Source organism: Onychomys torridus, chromosome 4, assembly GCF_903995425.1.
Source record: "Onychomys torridus chromosome 4, mOncTor1.1, whole genome shotgun sequence".
NCBI lineage: Eukaryota > Metazoa > Chordata > Mammalia > Rodentia > Cricetidae > Onychomys > Onychomys torridus.
Genome location: NC_050446.1, coordinates 137,403,763 through 137,426,721, shown reverse-complemented (window position 1 = coordinate 137,426,721; position 22,959 = coordinate 137,403,763). Strand labels below are relative to the sequence as shown.

Here is a 22,959-nt window from a genome sequence, read left to right as displayed (position 1 = left end):
TCTAACCTACTGACCTACAGAGAAAAGGAGCACCCTGCAGGCCCCTGCCCAGCCCAGCTCACAGGATATGACAGGCTGACATTTGAAGCCACAACTTGGCTATGAGGAGGGTCATTGGCTGGTGCCAGGAGAGGTGGGTACTAGAGGGCTAGGGAACAATGAGGTTAAGCTGGATATTCTGTTCAGAACATGAGGCTGATTCTGAGCTATCACAGAACTCCAAGTCCTCAAATCCTCAACATATGAGGCAGCAGCAAAAGAATCCGGGAATCCTCTCCTAGAGCCCCAGTGAACATCATCTCAAAATAGCTGTTGTCCTGGCTGGGTCATAACCTGTATCCATCGCTATGGAGTAAGGGTAATTTCTGACAAAAACTAATGGAAGTGAGGGGATATTAGGGTAGTTCTTGTTCTTTGTTTTGTTTGTTTGTGGTCCTGGAGATGGAACCTTTTGCATGCTGGGTAAGCACTCTACCACTGACCAATGCTCCATCTCCCCCTCTAGTTCTTTGTGCCCATTCTCAAACAAAATTCTTCACATAGCTCTTCATGTCCTCACTCACCATCTTCCTGTACCACCTGTTCAGTCTACTCTACCCACCTAGACCTGCCAAAAGAGAGCTGACCATTGGCAAGGTCCTGTAAGCATTTTCACCTTGGTGTCCACACTATTGCCTGCCTTCTGAGAAAGTACTGAGTTGCCCCAGTAGTCCCACCTTACTCAAAGTTCATGCCCCTGCAGCAGGTGCAGGACCTATAATGGACCCTTTATTACCATATCTACATGACCAAATATCAGGTAATGATATTCATCATCCTTTAGTCTGAGGGACTATAGGGAACTCTGGCATCTCCCCATGGCAAGAGTGCTCAGAAAGAAAGGGACTACTCAGGAACAGCACAGGGTGCTGTAGGACTCATATGAACAGCCCCAGAAGCCACACAGGCTCTCTTTCAATGCTCAAGGTGGGATATCCTGACATGATAGGGAAGGCTGCAGAGTGTCCAGGGTACATGTAAGTGGAGCTAGTCACCTGTCACAGACAGCTGTCAAGAACATTGGCTTTTCTTCTATGAAGTTATCCATGGCAATGGACAAGGGGCAACTCTCAGAAGAAAGCCCAGATCTCTTCCTGGTGGAGTGGTTGGAAAGATAGAAAAAGAAAATGAATGAGGGCTCTTTTGGAAAGCACCCAGTTTTCCTCTGTCTCACCTGCCCAGGCCCCTGTCCCTTCCTGAGACAGCTGTTTGGCCTGGGTAAGGAAACCAGCTTACAGCAGCCCACACACAGAAGCAGGGACTGGCTCTGTCCTATGCCTACCAGTCTAACTTTTCCTTGTGGACCAGGTCCATGTTTTGCCTTGTCCCAGAATTTGGGTATGAGAGAGGGATAAAAAGGTCCACTTTTTCCCCAGCCTCAGGGGCAGAACTTGGGAGAGGCATTCAAACTACCCAACTGAGCTCAGCATCTGAGAGGGTCAACCGACAGGAAGAGGCAAAAACATCTCCAAAATTCCATCCCCTTTCACGAGGTGCACCATGAAAGTGACCTCCCAAGAACTTGGTTCTAAAATAAATCTTCCTTCATCCAATCTAATGCCGCTGCCCTCTCCCCTCAATACTGCCCGGGGGTCTGTCTCTGTGGGTGGGGTGAAGCTCCAGTCTGAAATTTGACAACTCAGGAGAACCCCTCCTTTTGAGCCTCAGCCCACACCAGCAGCTCTCTGCTACTCGGGGGTCTCTTCTTCAGAGACAGTGCGCGCGGGGGGGGGGGGGGAGGCGTTGCTTTGCGCTGGGGGACCTGGGCTGGATCCTGCCAGGAAGAAAAAAGGGAGCCACCAAGGAGGGGGCAGCCCCGCCCCGGCCCGCCCGCTCTGCTGTGGATTGGCCCGGTGTCTCTATATCTGGGATGCCTTCCTGGCACCAAGCTACCACATCCCCACTGTCTCCACCCGACGTCCGTCAGCCCTCCGAACTTGGCTTTGCAGTGCCCGCCACTGTCTTCTGCGCTCCCGCGCTGCGTTCCGCCCAGGCCTTGCCCAGCTGGAATGCAGAGATCGCCGCCCGGCTACGGCGCACAGGACGACCCGCCCTCCCGCCGCGACTGTGCATGGGCCCCGGGACTCGGGGCCGCTACTGAGCCGCGCGGCCTTCCTGTCACCAACGTCTCGCCCGCCGAGCCCGCCTCGCCGTCCAGCCTTCCGCGGAGCCCACCGCGAAGCCCCGAGTCAGGACGTTATGGCTTCGGCCGCGGAGAGCGCCAAACGGCCGACGAGCTGCGCATCCGGCGGCCCATGAACGCTTTCATGGTGTGGGCGAAGGACGAGCGTAAGCGACTGGCGCAGCAAAACCCGGATCTGCACAACGCAGTGCTGAGCAAGATGCTAGGTGAGAATCAAGAGCACAGAGAAGGGTGGTGAGGGAGGGAACTTGGCGGGAGTGGGTGTCGGGATCTGGGGCTCCAGGGTGGGGCTCAGGGTTCTATTCCATATTTGCGCCGAGCGCCCAGGGCGCACGCAGGGTTGGCAGGTCGTGCGCCCGACGGCGGTCCTCTAACAGGCTCCGGCTGTCCACAGGCAAAGCTTGGAAAGAGCTGAACACAGCGGAGAAGCGGCCCTTCGTGGAAGAGGCCGAACGGCTGCGTGTACAGCACTTGCGCGACCATCCCAACTACAAGTACCGTCCTCGCCGCAAAAAACAGGCGCGCAAGGCCCGGAGGCTAGAGTCCGGCCTCTTGCTCCCGGGCCTCGTGCAGCCTTCTGCGCCGCCTGAACCCTTCCCTGCAGCTTCAGGCTCGGCCCGCTCCTTCCGGGAGCTGCCCACACTGGGCGCGGAGTTCGATGGCTTCGGGCTACCCACACCCGAGCGCTCGCCTCTGGACGGCCTGGAGCCTGGCGAGGCCTCCTTTTTCCCACCGCCTTTGGCGCCCGAGGACTGCGCTGTGCGGGCTTTCCGGGCGCCCTATGCCCCCGAGCTGGCACGGGACCCGAGCTTCTGCTACGGGGCGCCCCTGGCTGAGGCGCTCAGGACCGCGCCGCCTGCCGCGCCGCTCGCGGGCCTCTACTACGGCACCCTGAGCACGCCAGGCCCATATCCCAGTCCTCTGTCACCACCACCTGAGGCCGCTCCTCTTGAGGGAACAGAGCAACTGGAGCCTACCGCCGACCTTTGGGCTGATGTGGATCTCACCGAATTCGATCAGTATCTCAACTGCGGCCGGACTCGACCGGATGCCACTACACTTCCCTACCACGTGGCGCTGGCCAAACTGGGTCCGCGTGCCATGTCCTGTCCAGAGGAGAGTAGCCTCATTTCTGCGCTGTCTGACGCCAGCAGCGCAGTCTATTACAGCGCCTGTATCTCAGGCTAGGCACTCTCCCTGCCCTTCAGCGCTTCAGCATGTGGCCAAGTGTCAGGACCCTGTTGCTCCCTTCCTTTCGCAGATGTTATGTTAGACTATGCAGCAGCCTTTAGAGCTGGTGGCCTAAAAATGCCACCTCTGTCATTCACATACCTCCTTTTGGGGGCTCTTGTGTGCTGGCCTTCCCTAGGAAGCCCAGGCCCTGGATGTGCTAGCTGCCTCTGTCAGGGTTAAGTTTTTGAACCATCTAATTCTTTTCTGCTATGTATTTTCTAGAATGAGACTGTATTTTTTACTTTGCCTTTATATATACATATATAACACACTATATTTAATTTTTAATTAAACTTTTTTCTTTCAAAGGGCTTCAGTGAGCACTACCATCCATGCATAAGGAACAACAGTGTTTCCCATAAACATTGACCACAGAGATTACTTGGCTTTTCAAGTTAGCCACACAGCTGCCCTCTATCCTTCCAGTTGGGCTCTCAGATATCATCAGCTCCTAGCCTGGATTGCATTTTTCTTCTTTAAGCCTAAGCACTGCCAAGGACAGCATTCTTCACTTGGGCAGAATTGCAGGGTTGTGCAGATACATTACTAGCTCTCAGAAATATTTCCTAAGAGGGGCAGCACCGTGCTACACTTGCTTTGCTCCCCCACGGGACCTGGCTCAGAAGTAAGTTTAAGTGACCAAGGCAGTGCTCAGACCGTGTGCCTTAAGCCTCCCAGCTTGAATTTCATCACACTAGCCATGCTTGGGCTCCTTTCAGGAGGATTGGGGGCCTCTTTTCAGACCACCTCCTTTTCAAAGTCCCTTACTGGACAAGCACATTCATCTGGAGAGAGATGGAACAATCACCCTGGAGGTGGTCCCTGCACACATACATAAATACTTCATATCTAGTCAGAAGCTCCCACTCTTGGAGGAGAAGCCTGCCCTACCCTGCATTCCCATATGTCCTGCAATATTGGCTGATTCCAAGATTCACCCACATGGAGTGTGAAATGCTTAGCATGACTATGAAGCTGTAACCATATGGCTTTCAATGAGGGTGGCCATTTGTGACTTTCCAGCAACAAGCCTGGGGCTAGATGTTCATGTGGGTTCATGTGTAGGGATCCAGCTTCCCAGAATGTTTAGGGAGGAGTACACAAGATGTGAGGATTTCTTAGGAGTATTTTGCATCTGAAGCAAGATGGTATCATTTTGACCAGTATGAATTACATTACCTCAAATAATGGTGTAAGGGGAGCTGCACTTGGGGTCTTATCCTCTATAGTTAGCATACAGTGACAGAGGACAGAGATTAAAAAAAAAAAAAGGACAGTCAGACAAGCTCCAGAGATAGAAGATAAGCCTGACCAGTCCTACTGCCTGAATCCATGGGAGCAGTCCCCAAGTGTTTATCTACTTGGAATGGGGCATTTTCCCATGATAACAAGAAGTACAGGACAGACAGCCCAGAGCAGGCAGACCAAAGAAACATTCCTAGGTCCAGGGCACTTCCCTAGTTCTAGGTTCTATACTTTTATTCCTGAAGAGGACCCTCTTCCCTTGGTTATTAGGGTGGAGGTCCAAAGGGTTCTGGTGTGGTCCCATTGTCTCTGTGGAGAGAAGATAGAGCAGGATGTCCCCTAAATGCCCTTTTCCCATCTGTCAGGGAAGAAGGCTAATAAGGGTCCAGTTTGGAGCAAGTTCAAATTTACAAGTTCCAAAGGGCAGAAAATACCCCAGAGCAAGATCAGAAAAGGACATGAATAGGATCATACCACCAAAGACAGCAGTAGATCAGTGCTGGGCTGTGGGGTTGGGGGTGGGAGAGGTTCCTATCATCCTACTTGAGGAGACCTTTCTCACCTCTCCAAGGATGAACCCCACCCTCCCAGGTAGAACCACAGACTAAGGCCATACTCCTAACTCCTCATCCTATCTGTCTCTTGCCCAAAAGGTCTAAGCTTTAATCATCTACCCTTTCAGCCCTTGAACAGTCTGTCCCTAGAACAGCCTGGGTGACATGTGAAGTAATCCCCAGAGAAGAAGGTCTGAGAACAGGTAGGGGTCTCCTCAGCATATATAATAATCACTACGAATATTCTTGAGGAAACCAATGGTCACACACCACACAAAGACTCCTGCCCCAACAAGGTAAGATGCGGCAGGCAGAGGGGTGAACCTCCCCTGCTCCCAACTCAGCTGTACTCTAGAAAACCTAATACTAGCTTCTGCTCTGCCCAGAATTTGCTCCAACTTGAACTTGTTCCAAACAGGGTCTCACTTGCTTTCTGCTCTCACACTAACGAAATGACTAGTTGCCACTGGGAAGCACTCTGCTCTATCCTACACAAAACCTTCAGTGCACAGTTCAGTGATTTGAGAATACTAACTTGAGTTGGGAAACATTACTACCATGAAACTTCAGAGCTTTTTCATCATCTCCATAAAAACCCATTACTTCCCTGCCCCTAAACAATAAACTCCTATCTTGTGAATTTGTCCATTATTATTATTTATTATTTATTTTTTATTTTTTTGAGAAAAAGTTTTTCTGTGTAACTCGCTTAGTAGACCAGGCTGGCCTCGAACTCACAGAGATCCACCTGCCTCTGCCTTCTGGGTGCTGGGATTAAAGGTGTGTGCCACCACCGACCAGCTAAACAAATCTTTTTAAGCAATTAGTAATTTGAAAACAGGCAAATTCAACTGGGCACATGCCTTTAAACCCAGTACTCGGGAGGCAGAGGCAGGTGCACCTCTGTGAGTTCGAAGCCAGCTTGGTCTACAGAGAAATTTCTAGTACAGCCAAGGCTACACAGAGAAATCCTGTCTCAATTAAACAAACAAACAAACAAAACAAAACAAAAAAAAACAAATCTTTTTGAGTGTTTTGCCTACATATATGTTTGTGTGCCACATACATGCAGTGCCAGTGAAGGCCAAAAGAGGGCATCAGACCCAATGAAACTGTGCTTAAAGACAGTACCACCATGTGGGCTCTGGGAACTGTACCTGAGTCCTCTGCAAGAAGAGCTCTTGCCTGGTGGTGGTGGCTGATGGTGGAGGCCTTTAATCCCAACACTCAGGAGGCAGAAGTAGGAGGATCTCTGTGAGTTCCAGACCAGCCTGGTCTACAAAGAGCGTTCCAGGACAGCCAGGGCTATACAAAGAAACACTGTCTTGAAAGAAAATTTTTTTAAATTTATTTTTATGTGTATAGGTGTTTTGCTTACATGTATGTCTGTGTACTATATGCATGCTTGGTACCCTTGGAGACCAGAAGAGGGTGTTGGATCCCCTGGAACTAGTTGCAGATGGTTGTAAGCTGCTATGTGGATGTTGGAAATAATTCTTCTGTTAAAGATTTATTTGTGTGTGTTGTGTGTGAGTGCATGCACACACGTGCATATGTATGTGTGGGTTGGTATCCATGGAAACCAGAGGCATCAGCTCCCCTTGGAGCTAAAGTTACAGACAGTTGTAAGCTATTCAAAATGCATGGGTCCTGGGAACTGAACTCAGGTATTCCGTAAGAGCAATATGTTCTCTTAATTATTGAGCCATTTCTCCAGCACAGAATTTTTTTCCCCCAGAGCTGAGGACTGAACTCAGGGCCTTGCACTTGCTAGGCAAGTGATCTACCATCAAGCTAAATCCCCAACCCAAGGAATAATTTGTTTTGTTTTGTTTCTCGAGACCAGGTTTCTCTGTGTAGTTTTGGTGCCTGTCCTGGATCTCACTCTGTAGAGCAGGCTGGCCTCAAACTCACAGAGATCCGCCTGCCTCTGCCTTCCCAGTGCTGAGATTAAAGGCATATGTTACCACCGCCTGGCAGGAATAATTATTTTAAACAGAATTTTCCCTACTGTTAAGGCAGTGGATATCCAGCAAGAGAAGGCCAGATCCAATGGGAAAATTGTATAAAACATATAAAAATAAAATCTAATCACAGGTTTTTAATGTCTTGTTTAAAAAAATAATAAAGCAAAGTCCTTGCTTTTCTAAACCAGTTATTTTTTTTTATTTAAAATTTTGTGTACATGTGGGGGGTGGGTATGTACACATGAGTGCTGGTACCCACAGAAGCCAGAGGCATCAGATTCTCCTGGAACTGGATTTACAGGCAGTTGTCAGCCATTCAGTGTGGGTTCTGGGAACTGAACTCTGATCTTCTACAAAGCATTATGCATTCTTAACTACTGAGCCATCCCTAAGCCAGTTTTTGTTGTTGTTTATTTTGGTAAAATTTACAAAGAATAGATTAATAGTAATAAAAACTTTTATTGTTGTAAACAGAGAATCCAGCATTAATTTTATCTCAGGGAATTGAATTTTTGCCTTGAAATTTTTTTTTTTTTTTTTTTTTTGAGCTGAGGATCGAACCCAGGGCCTTGTACTTGTTAGGCAAGCACTCTACCACTGAGCTAAATCCCCAACCCGCCTTGAAAATTTTTAATAACTTTATTCTTAATATACTTGTAGCCATGTCCAAATTCTTTAAGTTTAGTTCTCACAGTCATTGTACAACATACTTTAATCTTCTAACTTCGTTCTTGTCTGTTTTCATTTTAGAACAGTCTTTACCTTACCATCCAAAATCCTTTCTTATCCAAAGGCAATGCTTCTCTTCAGTGTTCTTTTACCAAAAACACGTTTCATATCTATAACCTTTATATCTCTTTTTTTTTAACTTGATGATTCTGTTTTTTCTTTTTAAGATTTATTTATTTATTATGTATACAGTGTTCTGTTTGCATGTGTCCCTGAAGGCCAGAAGAGGGAGCCAGATCACATTACAGATGGTTTTGAACCACCATGTGGATGCTGGTAATTGAACTCAGGACCTCTGGGAGAACAGCCAGTGTTCTCAACCTCTGAGCCATCTCTCCAGCCCCCACTTGATGATTCTTTAATGTCTTATTATAACTACCATTATAATTATAAATTTAGAAAACACTTTCTTTTTAATAATTATATTTCAAATTAAAACTAGAAGCTTTTTCTAAAACACATCTTAACTATCTAACAGTTATAAATACAGGTAAAATATATTAATAGTCTTTGAGGTAGGGATGTTTGCATGCTTGCTTTGAAACTATCTATCCCTGGCTGGCCTGGAACTGGCTATATAGACTAGGCAGTCTCAATCTCAGTAATCTATCTCTCCCTCTTGAGCACTGTGATTAAAGGTGCGTGCGCATGCATGCGTGCGTGCGTGCGTGCGTGCGTGCGTGCGTGTGTGTGTGTGTGTGTGTGTGTGTGTGTGTGTGTGAATATATACCACATGTATGTGAGTGTCCACAGAGGCCAGACATGTCAGATCCCCGGGAACTGGAGTAACAGGCAGTTATGAGCCACCTAAAATGAGTATTTGGAACCAAATTTGAGTCCTTTGGAAGAGCAGTATGTGCTCTTAACCACTGAACCAGCTCTCCAGCACTCAGATTCACTTTTTGAGGTTTTAGTTATTTACAGGTCAACAAGAAAAGTGAACACAATATAAAATTTCTTAAATTTATATTTCTAATGACAATGTCTTAACAATAGGTTAAGAACCACACACCCATGTGCTATAGCAGCTACTCCTGATTCTGTTTTTTCTTTTCTCTTTTTAAATTTGTTTGTTTGTTTTGAGACAGTGTCTTCCTGTCACCCTGGCTGTTTTGGAACATCCTGTATAGACCAAGTTGACCTCAAACTCACAAAGATCTACCAGTGTCTGTCTCCCAAGTGATGGGATTAAGAGCATGTACCACCATGCCTGATTCCAAACTAAGATTATGCAGGGCTTTGTCAACCACTACCAAGCCTACAAAACTTCTTCTGCTCCAAAATTGGAAGGGAATTAACCAAGGAGAGAAGAGTGTTCATAAAGGGTAGTTGTCTCTGAGGGTCTGGGAAAAGCAGGGCCTAAGTACATACCAGGTCCACTTGGAAGAGCAGTGAGTACTCTTAACCAGTGCTCTTCTGGCCCCTTGGCCCCTGTACCCAGGGATCTTTACCCAAGATCTCACAGGTTTCCCAGAACTCCAGCTCATGACTTCACTCCTTCTTTTGGTTTTGGCTACCCGCAGCTCCACTTTGTGCCCAACTCAGGCTCCCACTGTTGCCTCTAGGGACATGCCACCCATAACCCTGGCCTCTATAACTTTCCCAGTCTCCCAAGAATCTGCTCCCACTCTTCTACCTCACCCTGTATCCATGCCCTGCCTTCCATGACTTCATCCCCTCTCCTATAGCCCCCTTCCCTGTAACCCCACCCTCTGTCTCATGACCCCAGCCCCCACCACCTGGCCCAATCTCCCACACCCCTGTCTGCCCTCCAAAAAACAGGAAGTGTTGGGAGTCACAGCTCTGGGAGTAAGTGCAGGAAACTGGGCTTATCTTGCTCTGCAGCCCTGACCCCTGGCCTTGTGCCTGGTAGGGGGCGCCAGGGGCAGTCCCAGGACAGAGCTTGCTCACCTGGTGAGCCCTGGCTACCTCTCTCTTGAGCCACAAACTGTCACAACTGGACTGGCAGGCAACAAGGCCTATCTAGTGCACCATTAAGCTTCCCAGGGTACATCAGCCTGATGTCTCCTCCACAGACAGCAGCAGAAATATCAACACAGCAAGGGACCCATGAGCTAGTACCCCAGGATGTCTCCCTTCCCCCACAACAGGCACTGCATTGCTGCCAAGGGCCTGACCTTCTCATTTCCACTCAAACAAGGACTCACTTCCCATAGCAGGTGTTACCTCTTTGCTGGTTATTCCAGATTCTAGTGGAGTAGGGTATGCTGTGTGTGCGTGTCCGTGCATGTGTGTGTGTTTTCTGTGTTTATAAAGCTAAATTTTCCTGAGGAGGGGGCAGGATGGGGACTGTCCCTTTCTCTCCACCCCCAGGGTCCTGAAGGCCTCTGGCAGGGACAATAGGCCTCAACACCTGCCTCATTCTTCTCCGCATCCCCAACCCCCTTCCCAGTAATATGTGCTTCCTGGAGTAGAGGGCCTTGTTTATTTCCAGTTAGCCACAGCTGAAGCAAGCAGCCTTCTTGCACACCTGCAGGTCTTGCAAAGGCCTAGTGCCCACAAGCCCACAAGCCCACAAGCCCACAAGCCCACAAGCCCAGGTACTCTGCAAGTCTGGGAGCAGATATTTCCTTCTTCTCCACAGCCCTGTCCATAGTACTGCCCAAGCCTTCTTAGGAACCCAGTTGTTTATTTGTTTTTATTTAATTTTTAGTTTAGTTTAGTTTTGTTTAGCTGAACCTCCCTTTAAATCTACTACAGGATTTCAGTGCGGGTGTGATATCCACCAATGGATTGGCCTAAGAAAGATGAACTTGAACCAAGCCTGGGCCTATTCATTGTCTCCATTCAAGGTTTGTGTGTGATACAGAGCTGTTAACTAGAGAAAATATGGAGTGCTTCACAAATCTGTGTGGCATCTTTGCACAGTGGTCATGCTAATCTTCTCTGTATCATTCCAATTTTAGTATATGTGCTGCCAAAGTGAGTCCAACTTCAGGAATGTAGCTGAGTTCAGAGCTCTGCATGCTTAGCTGTGGCTCTGTGCTCACAGGGCACAAAAAAGACATGCCTATTCCTATTGCTCCCTTTACTCAGCTCTCCAACACTCCTAGGCTAGTGTGGTAGGTGGCAGGATAGGGAAGTACTGTCACACAAGAGGCTACAACCCTCACTCTCTGCTGCAACATGGGAGGTGGAGCAGGGTTGTTAACACATAAGTAGCAAAGTCAAGATTAACTTTGAGATTTGGAAACCAAAGGACCAGCTTGTCATCCATAGCTGTTGCCCAAGTTCCAGATGTTCTTTCAAAGGCTCCTAGTCGTGGGAGGCCTTGGTACCCAGTCTCCCTTCAAAGCCTACCAGTCTCTGTCTTCCAGGATTACATATGGAGGCCTGGTTCCTGGGCTGCAGGAAATTGCACAGGCCTGGCCAGTGCCTGGGGGGTGAGGGGGTTGTCCCCATCTGTGGTCCTCACAGTCCTTTCTTCTGTGCCAGAGCCCCACCTCCCTGCAAAGTCAAGCCCTGAAAAGGCTTGTGTGGGATAGTAGTAGTCTCCAGCTCTATGTCTCAACCTCAGCATCTCCAAGGTCTATTCTAGCTGCTCAGCAGCCAGCAACTGTGGGACAGTATCTGTGCTGAGCTATGTTAGGTGTGCATGAGGAGGATACGCCCTGTCCTCAACCACAAAGAAACCCCAGCAACCTCCATTTAGGTCCCTGGGCTAAGTGTAAAGGACCTAGGATCCCAGTAGCATTCAACTTGCCCTTCCGCTCTGATCCTGAGGGCTCTGTACCTGTCCTTGTCCTGCAAGAAGACAGTCATTCTAGTGGGTTGATAACCACAGGCTGTTTCCAGGGCTCCTGCAGAGAGCCATGGGTACAGAATTCAGGTGGTCTTTAAAAGTATAATCTGATACAGGGCTTAGGCATCAACATATATTCCCTGAAACTCTTGAAGCCTCTACTTCACCTCCAGTCCCAGGAGTCTGTGGTTTGTTTCATCTTTTCTCAGTTGAAGAGAAGAAAGTGGGAATCAGGACACTCTGTTGCCTACTTCCCCAGCCTGACTGCTCTAAACAGTAGGACAGGACAGCAAAATGGGCAGTATCTGTGGGATGCTCACTGGGTCTCAAGTGATTTTCCAGTAGGATCTAAAGTTGGGACAAGTTTAAGTACAGATTGCCTTGCAAAATGGGTCCATGGGTATCTCCAAGGTGGGCTGTCCATACTGCCCTCTTTCAGCCCAGACTGTCACTTTCTCCAGATCTCACTTGATCACTCTTTAGTCAAGTAGTGCTGCCCTATGGCTTATATTTCAACAAAATTGGACCTTTTTCTCTGCACTGGGACATTGGCTATACCCTAGTATGCCCAATAGAGCTCATCAATATAAGCCATCAGTCCAGGTCCATAGCCATCCACCTCTCCCCCACATAGGTTATTTCCTGGTACAAGATGATTACCCATCCAGGCCCTAGGGCCAGGATCTTGCAATGACCCAGGCTTCTCCTCATCCTCTCACACTAGCTGTCACCTCCCCCCACCACACACACACCACACACACACACACACACACACACACACACACACACAGAGACACACACACACACACACACACACACACACACACACACAGAGAGAGAGAGAGAGAGAGAGAGAGAGAGAGAGAGAGAGAGAGAATGAGAATGAATGAATCATTTTAGGCCTAGCTTTGCTAAAGGTCTGTGAACTTAGGCCCTCTCTGGCACACCCCCACCTTGTACTTTTCCATACTGCCTCCTATCCCATGGAGAACCAAAATGCCCCGTTTGTGCTCCAAGGTGGCTTCTGAGACCATTAGAAATCTGAATCATATATTATTTAAATGCATACTGATATCCAGAAAGTTCCATTTCCCTTCTACACATCATACTTTGGATCCAAATCTGATCCCAGCTCTTCAAGTACTTGACTGTGTAATTAAGGAAGGTCCTATATCCTCTCCATGTCTCAGCTTCCTCAACTATGAGAAGAAACAAAAGGTCCCATTGGACAGACCGCATGTGCACCAAGGAATGGAGGCATGAAGAACTTCAGGGCTGTCTTGCTTTTGTACCTACCACTGCCTTTTTGGTCTCTTGTTTGCCTGTCTGACAGACACAGAGCAAGGCATTCTTGAGGCTCTGGGCTCCACATTCTATTATGAGGCAAGAAGCCTGGGGTACATCACTTCTTTTCTGTTCAGGGCTAGAATCATTGAGGAGCAGACACCTGGGCTTATGGGTCAGTCTAGTTAGTTCAACAGACAAGTCTAGGGCAGTCTGTGGAGTTGTCCCCCACCCTACCCTGCCCATCCCCCAGGGGCAGCAGGAAATGGCCTGGTCTAGTTTGTGGCCAGGGCAGCAAGGCTGGCTTCCTCTAAGTCCTGTTTCCTTTATCCGGTTGTTTTGCTCTGAATCCACCAAGCTCAGCCTTCCCCTCCTCTCCATTTCCACCCTCTCCTCCGGTCCAGAGTTGGGCAGGACGGATGTATGACGTTTTAAAATCCCTAACCAGGTTGTGGGGTGGGGGTAGGGGGCTTCTCTGCCTTGGACACTACTTGAGGCCAGGTCCAATGGCCCACCCACGCCCCCTGCTGTATGAGGCTAGGAACTACAACTATTGCCGTTGCTCAGGAGTGAATTCCCTAAGAAGCAGATCCCTGGGTGGTCCAAGGCCCATAACCAGTCAGGCAAAGGTAGAAGAATCAGGCCATATCACTAGTTCCATTTATTGGGGCCATGAAGGAAGGTGCTCTCTTCTCCACATCCTGGGCCTTTGAGTGCAGGTAGCCTGAGCTGAGAGAGGGGGACTGTCAAAGCATAAACTGGTTTGCTTCCAGTCTTCTGAGAGGTAGGAGTAAGAACAGGGCAGGGCTAGAAGTCTCTGGTGGCCATGGCACTCAGTGCAAAGAGCTTCTCCCAGCAGGTGGCGACAGCATATAAGGCACGTAGCAGGAGCCGCTTCCGCTGCTGCACTGGACGCTTCTTGGGCTGCAGGATCTGCTAGTGGGGGCCAGCTGTGAGTGAGTGCATACAGATCCTCACCCTTGCCCTTATCTCACAGCTCATGATTAGCCCTGTGGGAAGCAGGTGGCAGCCAGGCCAACTGGCCCTACCTGAGCCCAAAGCCTCAGGCCATTACACATACCCTGTTGGATGTTCGGCAGTGTCTGCGCATCACTGCCTTGGTGCGCACCGCCACTGTCCATGCTGCTTTCTCTAATGCATTGTGGGGAACCCCGGCCATGCTCCCAAGAAGGGTCTGACCCAGGGACTCGATAGACAGTAGGATGCTATGCTCCTGAGATAGAAAGAAAGGAAAGCCAGGACAGGGGGTTGGGGATGGGGCCTGAGGAGGGAACAGATAGGTCTAGGTGGGAGTACCTCCCCATACCTTCTGGGCATCACAGGAGGCCCCTGGTTGTCCCTGACCTCCACCAGCTCCAGTCAGGTTTTTCTGAACGAAGTGGTGGTGTCTGGACTCAGGCTCTGTATGCTGGGCTCCCATCCCAGCCCACTGCATGGCAGCCTGTAAGTCCTGGAAGATGACAGCTTGGTAATGGCGGAGTACCTCCTGGACACTGCAGGACTGGGACCCAGCCCAGCCCAGAGCAGATTCAAGAAATGCCAGCAGCAGTGGTAATACGTAGAGAGTGGGCTTGAGGGGCACCTGGAGAGGACATCAGGTTGGGGTTGAGAACTTAAGCCTCCCAGCAGCACAAGGAGTGGCCCCATAGACACTTGGAGTCACCACAAAGGGTACCCCCTCATCTGTGAGATGGTAGGGTCGAAAATCTCATCAGACTCTGGGTATGGCTTATGATAAGCCTGGCATTCCTAGAGAAGGAAAAAGAGACTTAAATACCAAACCGTACCATGTTCTGTGAACATTTGTGGGGTATATAGTGGGGAATGGGGAAGTACTTTCAATGAGTCCCTGAAGGACGAGGAAGGAGACAGAGAACAGGTACCATAGACAAGGGGTGGCACTATGGTCTACATTGGAAAGGCAGAAAAGTTAGCACCTAGAGTACAATGGATGTGCAAGGGCTCACTGGCCTTGCACAGGGAATGGATAGGGAGGGGGTACAGTCTCAGTACAGCCTCATCCCTGACCATCCCCTGACATTGGATGTTCTCTCACACATACATCTCATGCTCTTTGGGTGAGCAAGATGGAATCTGGGGGTAGAACCACTGTGCTCTCATCCAGTATGGGAACTCCAATCTCTCCCTCAATAGCTCTGCTACAACCAGCCACAGGAACCAACCCCTGCCCCCACAAAAAAACCAAAGCAAACAACAACAAACCCAACTATGGCAGAAACACTGGCTCAGAGCTCCTGAAAATCTTGAAAGTCATTTGGAACAACATTTGGAAAGGGTGCCAAGAATAACCTATCAAACCACATTAAGAACAAGAGCCAATTCAGCCAATGAGACTGCTAGAAGAACAGCCAGCACCAACATGAAATAGGTTGGCTGCCAGGGAGTCCCTACAACTCAGGCTTAACTCAGTGTGAGAGGAAAGGGTTCTGGGAAGGCCAGTACCAACAATGGTCATTTTACTGGGTACCGTTGTAAACATCTGCGGTTTCTATGAGACATAGGGAAAGTGTCTCCCCTGGGTTGTGGCCATGCCCAGACTCTTGGCCCAGGCAAGCCCCCTCCTCCAGGCCCCAACTGCTTACCATAGGCCTCTCAAGGTCTGGCCTTCCCTTATTCCCTCTAGCAGGCCACACACATGATCCTGGGTCCTCTGGGTCTTTGGGTTGCCAATGAAGTAGTCAATTGGCAGCCACACCAGGTCCTCTATCGGCTGATAGGGCCTCCCTGGTGAGAGCTGGGGGGCAGGTGGAGAGGCATTTGAAGTTGACTCCTCCAGCTACAAAGGGAGGGAACAACACAGGAGGGGAGGGAAGTCCAGTAAGTCAGCCCTGCCCCTAACCACTCCCCACCCTCTCCTCCAGTCACTTCAATTAACTTGACCCTGCAGCACAGCAGCTGCCTGTTGCAGCAGATCCAGGGCTGCTCTGGGTCTTGGATTGAGTCTCCAGCCCCATGGAGACCCCTGCTCTGCCTCAATGGGCAGAGAGCATAGTGTCTCCTGATAGGTGGACCAGCTACCAGTCCCCAGTCCATATCCAGACAGACCTGTCTCAGTAGGTCTGGAACTTGGGACTTCCCAGACTTCTACTGCTGGCTCCACTTCATCCCTCCAGACCTTGGGGTCATCCAGGAATAGGAGGCTCAATCCCAGGGTTGATGTTTTGCTCTAGCACAAGTTAATCTCCTGCTAAGCAAAGCTCAACTTCCAGCTGAAGATAAGCAATGGTGTGGGCTGGCCTAGCAGGTTAAAATACTTGCTGCCAAGTCTTGACAACCTGAGTTTGGTCCCAGGAGTCAATATAATAGAAGAAAAGACTTCTGTAAGTTGTCCTCTGACCTCCACAAGTATGCTGTGACATATGTTCACCCAATAAATAAATGTGATACATAAGGAGTTGCTGACCACCTCAGCAACAACAACAACAACAAAAACCCCTCCATTCCCACAGAGAGGAAAAATAACTAGAACATTACAGGTTCACCAGACTTTTCCACAGCCCTACAGGAACCTTATCCAAGTATACTCCTCTGTAACTGGTCCACTACACTCAGTCTGAGAGATAGGAACAGTCAAAAGGAACAGAACAACCTGGTGCTGTAGTCAAGTCCTTTCCCTTTCCATCTGTAAGGGAACCTCGTGGATTTCTCTATGGAAATATCCAAGGAGTTCTAGATATTCCTCAGGACAGGAGTAGGAAGTACTTCCCCAAGCCAGCACCTAAGTGACCTGTCAAGTATCAACCAATCAGCAAGTCTTCCTCCTGTCGTCTTGACTATTAAGGTTCCTAGAGCCACAGGAAAAGTGAGCTCATAGCTTCCAAGGCAAGCAAAGATGCCTGCTGAGCTTTTTTTTTTTTTTTTTTAAACCTCAGATGCCTACAGAACAATGGGGTCTTCCATAAGCCTTTCAATCTTTTACAGCTTGGTTTCCATGTGACCTTCAGCCTCTTGTATCTTGTATTATAGACCTATGACAGAGCCCCCATTCTATATATAGCCTGTATTCCCAAGACCTTCACAAAATCTTCAAAAGCCCTAGATACCCCAACTATGCTTCTGGGGCATACAAGCACTTGCAGGAGGCTACATCCAAACCAGACTGGCCTTGACCACTACTCAAGGGAATAGGAGCCGAAGACAAAACAGAGAAAGAAAAAAAGAAAGAGAGAAAAAGAAAAAAAAAAAAAAAGACACCCTAAACCCAACATAACTCTATAAAAATCTTTAATGAATGAAAATACACAGTGTAGGCTTTGTGTTCATTGTCCAAAGTAACCTGTCCTCCACTGCAGCTATCAGAAGGTGTTTTTAATACGGGCAGCTACCAGCACTAGTATTTCCCCAATCTTTCTCTGCCAGTTGGTGATATCCTTGGACACAGCACACCACAGTTCTCCATGTCGGGGCTCAGCATTCTCACAGCGCTTCCTCACCTCTTCCTGTTGCTCCTGGGGAGATCAAAGGGTACTGAGTTTCTTGTTAGGTACACCCTGAACCTTGCCTGTCCCCTTGCAGATCTGGCCCCGGTAGATTTCAAGCTATCCCCTCCTCTTGGGAACATGACATCCAAGTCAGTGAGTGCATCTGTGTGTTGACCTGTGTCAGACTCAGGACCTCTGGTTCCCACAAGTTGCCAGGTGCACCATCTCTGAATTAGGAACTTCCTGGATTCAACATGGTCTGGCTACTACTTCCAATGAGGACCCCAGGACACCCTGGACACCCTTGCCTTATGAGCATGGCTCCAACAAACCTCAACTGGGAATGGGCTGCTGGTCCTGGCCACTTCCTATTCCCCTTCCCCATTTCTATTGTCTCAGAAGTGGCTAAGGAACAGGTAGGATATTACTGATCACTGGTATTCTAGGGTGGCCTCACCTCAGTGCCATGCTGAAGTTCAAATTTGTAGAAGAAGGCCCAGGCATCCCCTAGATCTGAGTCAATCTTCACAGTGCGATGGAACCACTCCCGTGCCTTGGTGATCTTTCGTTCACTCCAGAACAGCCTGTTATGAGACAAGTACTTAGAGCAAGGGGCATAAGATAGTGCCTGCTGGGCTTGGGAGTCACTGTTCTGTGGGGGTCATCAGCTCTATCTTGTTCCTGGTGAGACCAGCAAGCCTAGGCATGTGTTACAGGTCTGAGTCATGGTGCAGGGATACCTGGAGGTCATTCTAGATCCCCCCACTGCTTCACTGACCCCCCACTGCTCTTTATAACATTTACACATACACAGCAAGATTTTAACTTCTTTTTTTCCCCCTGGTTTTTCAAGACAGGGTTTCTCTGCGAACAGTCCTGGCTATCCTGGAACTCATTTTGTAGAGCAGGCTGGCCTAGAACTCAATGAGATCCACCTGCCTCTGCCTACCAAGTGTTGGGATTAAAGTTGTGTAAACCACCTCCTGGCTAAGATCTTAACTTCTTACAACTATCCCCCGGCCCCCCGTCAAATACAGTTTGAAACTAACTCAGACAAACATTAAGGCTGATTATAAAAACCAGAAATTTCAGACTGCTCCTCAATAACATACCAACCCTGGACTATCCTGCCTTGTCCAGCCCCTTGCAGCAACAGAAGCAAACACAAAGATGGGTTTCCAAAGGTCAGCTCTGAGGACCTAAGCCCACTGGAGTTGCAGCTCCATAGCACTCAGACCACAGCACATATAACTGTTGTACCTGATACTACGTGAAAAGGCGGCTGAAGATGAGCCATGCAGGAAGCCAAGAAACTGGGCTGTTAGAAACCAACTTAGAAGTGGGGTATGCTAACACATGCCTTTAATCTCAGCACTTGGAAGGCAGAGGCAGGCAGATCCTGAGTTCGATGCTGGCCTAGTCTACAGAGATAGTTCTAGGACAACCAGGGCTATAAAGAAAAACCCTATCTCAAGAAACCAAAATTAAGAAAGGAAGGAAAGGAACCAACGTAGGGTCTCCATGGGTACTCTCCCCAACTGGTAGTTAGTGTAGGATAGCAGGATGAACAACAGGAAAGATGGTATTACATGCTGTGGGGATCACTTTGGCAGGCCCAGGACTTGGGCTGTATTCACCCTCCCTCCCTTAGTGAGGCAGCTGGTGCACAGCTAACCTTCCCACTGCATGCAGCTGTTTGAACTGCTCTCAGGTACCAAATGGAGTAATTTCACACTGATAACTTGATTGTTTTTTAAGCCATGTAGTGCTCTTAATTGCTTGGTGTTAGATAAACTGTGATTTAAAGAGCATAAACTCAAGATAGTGGGCACATGGGTCATAGGCTTGGGAACAGCAAGGAGTGACTTATTTACTTTAACAAAGCCTTTTGTGAAGTTTATGGCTGCTCTGTCTGAGGGCACATAGAATTTACTCTGGGAAAAGGAAGCCCAGGGTAGGAAGACTGGGCCAAATGCCTCCTTCATCTCTAGGGCCACAGGTGCCCAGGCAGCAATGTGAAGGCAGTTGTACCAGACCCTGAGCACTCAATGCCACTCAAACAGAACCAAACTGGTTCTAAGGCTCTGCCTCCATCACCACCACCAATGGCACACTCCTGTGCTGGGAGGTGATAGGAGATCACTTGATGACATTGTAGATGATCCATGGCTAATCACTTCTGCACTCCAAGACAATAGATTACAGTCAGGGTTACTCCCAGGACCAGCTAAAAGGGTCTGAGTTCTGCTAACACAATCAAAGTAAAAACTTGGCTGAATACTTAAATTCTGCATGGATCAATAGCAAAAAATCGGTCCAGCATGTATGCTAGGACCCATTTGGTACTGAAACAAAGAGAACAGCCCCATCAGAAGCCTGGGGCTGAGAAAAAAACAAAAAACCCAGAAGGCCTGAGAAAAGGGGGGTAACCAGACAGATGTCTAGATAGTACCTCAACGCCTCTACCAAGATAATGCTGCCTAGAAGACTAAAGCAGTAGTTCTGGCAACTGAGGCCCAAGCCTCTCATCCTGCAGACAAAGTCAGCATGGCCAGGCAAAGATACTGGCAAAACTACACCAGGAAACCAAGGATAAGCAACCACAAAAGAACTACTACTCACTTAGCCACAGCTAAAAGCACATGGGGATCATGTTCACATTTCTTCAGGGCATCCACACTCTTGGTCTTTCTCTGCGGCCTTGCCTCAAGGAAGACAGCTTCAGACCACAGGATACCTGAAAATCAGAAGCAAAAATCTGCCCTCACTTCTGGCTTCAGAAATGCATCCTCTCCCTCAGGCTGCCCCAAAAGAGTATACTGAAGGCAACCACAAGGGCCTCAAGTATCCACCTACAAAGTAACCTCCTGAATTACAGCAGCCTTGCCAGAATAGCTGCAAGTTTTCATTCTTACCAAGGCAGCAAGCAGGCAACAGGCAATAGTAATCTGAAAGCGCTATCACATACTGCTATTAAAAATAGACAATAGCAGCTGGGTGGCAGTGGTACACACGTTTAATCCCAGTGATCAGGAGGCAGAGCCAGGTGGATCTCTATGAGTTCAAGGCCAGCCTGGTCTACAAAGCTAGATCCAGGAAAGGCACCAAAACTACACAGAGAAACCCTGTCTCAAAAAACCAAAATAAATAAATAAATAAAATAAAATAATAAAAAATAGACAATAGCTTCCAGCATAGTAGGTTACACAGAGAATCCCTGCCTCAAAAAACAAAAAGTAAACAAACCAAAGGAGAATAACCAGGCATGTACCACACACCTGTGATCCCAGAACTCGAGAAGCCAGAGCTGAGGCAGGGTGATCATGGATTAGAAGCCAACCTAAGCTACAAAGAAAGAGTCTAGCAAAAACAAACAAACAAAAATTACCACTACTAGCACCACAACAAAAAAACGTAGCCAGGCATGATAACATAGGCTTGTAATCTTAGCCCTTGGAAAGTGGAATCAGAAGAGAAAGGAATTCATCAAGGCCAGCCTTTATTGCATAATGAGTCTGAGGCCATAATGGGCTACATAAAACTTTGCCCCCTGCAAAAAAAAGCATCAAACACCTAGTGTAACTTTAATTCAGTTCTGTATAATAACATAAAAATACTACAAACGCTAAGAGAAGAGATTCCTAAGTAGTCGGTTAGAGGCAATCTCTATTTCCTCCTCTTAAACTCTAAATTTTTTCAAGTGACATATACATTTCTTTTTTTCTTTCTTTTTTTATTATTATAATTATTTTTTAAAGAGACAGGGTTTCTCTGTGTATCCCTGGCTGTCCTGAAGCTCACTCTGTGGACGGGGCTGGCCTCAAATATAGAGATCCACCTGCCTTTGCCTCCTGAGTGCTGGGATTAAAGGCATGCGCCACTACCACCCAGCTACATTTCTTATACATGGCACGTAAATAAATAATAAAAGTTAAAACTTGCCCCCCCAAAGAAAAGAAATGAAAATGCTTCATAACATGAAATCAAACTCTCCCATCCTGAGACTGAGGATTTAATCTGAAGTCCTTTGTAACCAAATCAGTGAAGCTTGACTAAAATGGGACACACAGATTGCATCTTAAAGGAGTCTTTGGGAGTCAGTCAATCTCATCCCACAGGTTGCCTCTATGCTGTATCAGACAACCAGAAGCGCTTACCAGAATTGGGGCACTCCTGCAGTGCCTTGGCCATGAGTGTGTTGGCAATGTTCTTCAGCCCTGCACGGTACTCCAGCCGCACTGACTCCAACCTAGGAAGACAGGCCCAGGGATGTCCCACCCCACCTATCATAGCACAACCAACTACTCCAGTTGGCCTTCTGCCAGAGACCCTTTTAAAAGTCTTTTAATTTTTTACTTTATTATTGTTGTCATGCATGTGTACATGTGCCACCACACACATGTGGAAGACAGAGGACCACTGGAAACTGCTCCCAATGGATTCCATAGATTGCCAGGCTTGCTCAGCAAGCACTCTTTCCACTGAACCTCTTGCCAGCAAAGGAAGGCTCTTGTCTCTTAGAAAGTGGCTGGAATTCCATATTGTTCAGATATAGCAGCACTGGTATCCACAGCCTGGTACTAAGGCAGCAGCCCCATCTGAGATTCCAGACCCCATAGGATCCAAATATAAGTGAAGATATCAGAATAAACCCAGACCATAGTGGATCATCACATGAGAGGCACCAAGAACTACCTCCTCAGCAGTGTCTTCTCATTCCAGCCTAACCCCTAGCTGGACTCTGTATCCATTTCCTGTAATGCAACATGGTCCAAGCTGGCATAACTCACTACCCTCCTGTTTCAACCTCCCAGGTAACTAGGATTACAGGTGCACACCACCACACTCTGCTCCCTCTCTGGCAAGTTTCTTCATGTTCCTCAAGGTCTTGCCTATGGTACCTCTTCTATAGTCCACTTTTTCAGTTTCATTCCCTGACATCTTAGAGCCCTTCACCAGAAGCCCACTCACCATCTAGACCCAGCTCTCCCAAGGAAGGGACTGTGATGCCTCATAGAAGCTGTCACTTACTGTTGTGCCCCCAGGAGCCTGGGCTGAAATGAAGAAGAAGCTGAGAGACGGTAGGCTCTAAAGGGGGGAGCTGAGCCAATTACTAAGGACTCACCATAGCCCAGGATTCTTTGGGTTTTTTAGACGAGACTTCTCCAAAATGGCCCGAGCACGAGTTAGCTGCCCAATCTTTTCCTCTAGCCGGGAGAGTAAGAGCCACAGTGGTGTGGAGTGAGGACATTTCTTCAGCTGTGACCAAAAATATAGAGCAAAATAAGAGCTCAGAAAGCATCCACAAAATTGTGAGAATTGTAGTCAGCTTCCAAGAACACTTCAAGGCTGTTAGACATGTACTTCAAACTCTCCATATGGGTTTACAGATATGGCTCTGTGGTGTGCACATGCAAACAGGTGTGTAGCAGTTTACTATAGCTGTATTGTGCACATGTACACAAAGGATGTCTGCAGGACTTTGTGTGTGTCATGCACATGTGTATACAGGATGTGCACTTTGCATACACAAGCATAC

General features: G+C 48.2%; 3 protein-coding genes and 1 non-coding gene across 5 annotated transcripts in view; 1 reads left to right on the top strand and 3 right to left on the bottom strand.

The window, feature by feature from the left end:
* The first annotated feature begins 1,887 nt into the window (after positions 1-1,887).
* Positions 1,888-3,689, top strand: Sox18 (SRY-box transcription factor 18). Its single transcript, XM_036184456.1, has 2 exons — positions 1,888-2,388; positions 2,577-3,689. The coding sequence occupies exons 1-2, from the start codon at positions 2,049-2,051 to the stop codon at positions 3,368-3,370; spliced, it is 1,134 nt and encodes a 377-aa protein (XP_036040349.1). The 5' UTR covers positions 1,888-2,048; the 3' UTR covers positions 3,371-3,689.
* Positions 3,690-10,754: 7,065 nt separating this feature from the next.
* On the bottom strand, positions 10,755-10,861 carry LOC118583245. Its single transcript, XR_004944835.1, has one exon. It is a non-coding gene; the product is annotated as a U6 spliceosomal RNA (small nuclear RNA).
* Positions 10,862-13,582: 2,721 nt separating this feature from the next.
* Positions 13,583-17,140, bottom strand: C4H20orf204 (chromosome 4 C20orf204 homolog). 2 transcript variants are annotated; one of them, XM_036185410.1, is made up of 4 exons: positions 15,582-17,140; positions 14,285-14,560; positions 14,039-14,191; positions 13,583-13,893 (listed from the first exon to the last, which is right to left on the bottom strand). In XM_036185410.1, exons 1-4 carry the CDS (start codon positions 15,582-15,584, stop codon positions 13,765-13,767), a joined length of 561 nt encoding a protein of 186 aa, XP_036041303.1. In that variant the 5' UTR covers positions 15,585-17,140; the 3' UTR covers positions 13,583-13,764. The 2 variants fall into 2 exon arrangements, with proteins under 2 accessions (XP_036041303.1, XP_036041304.1); XM_036185411.1 differs by having other exon boundaries at positions 13,583-13,890.
* Positions 17,141-17,206: 66 nt separating this feature from the next.
* Positions 17,207-22,959, bottom strand: part of Prpf6 (pre-mRNA processing factor 6) — a 72,174-nt gene continuing 66,421 nt past the window's right edge. Inside the window, exons 17-21 of the mRNA XM_036183616.1 lie at positions 22,546-22,679; positions 21,578-21,669; positions 20,043-20,157; positions 17,878-18,004; positions 17,207-17,447 (exon numbers count right to left, since the gene is read on the bottom strand). Coding sequence (XP_036039509.1) covers positions 17,295-17,447; positions 17,878-18,004; positions 20,043-20,157; positions 21,578-21,669; positions 22,546-22,679 — 621 coding nt within the window. The 3' untranslated portion in view covers positions 17,207-17,294. The remainder of the gene's footprint in view (positions 17,448-17,877; positions 18,005-20,042; positions 20,158-21,577; positions 21,670-22,545; positions 22,680-22,959) is intronic.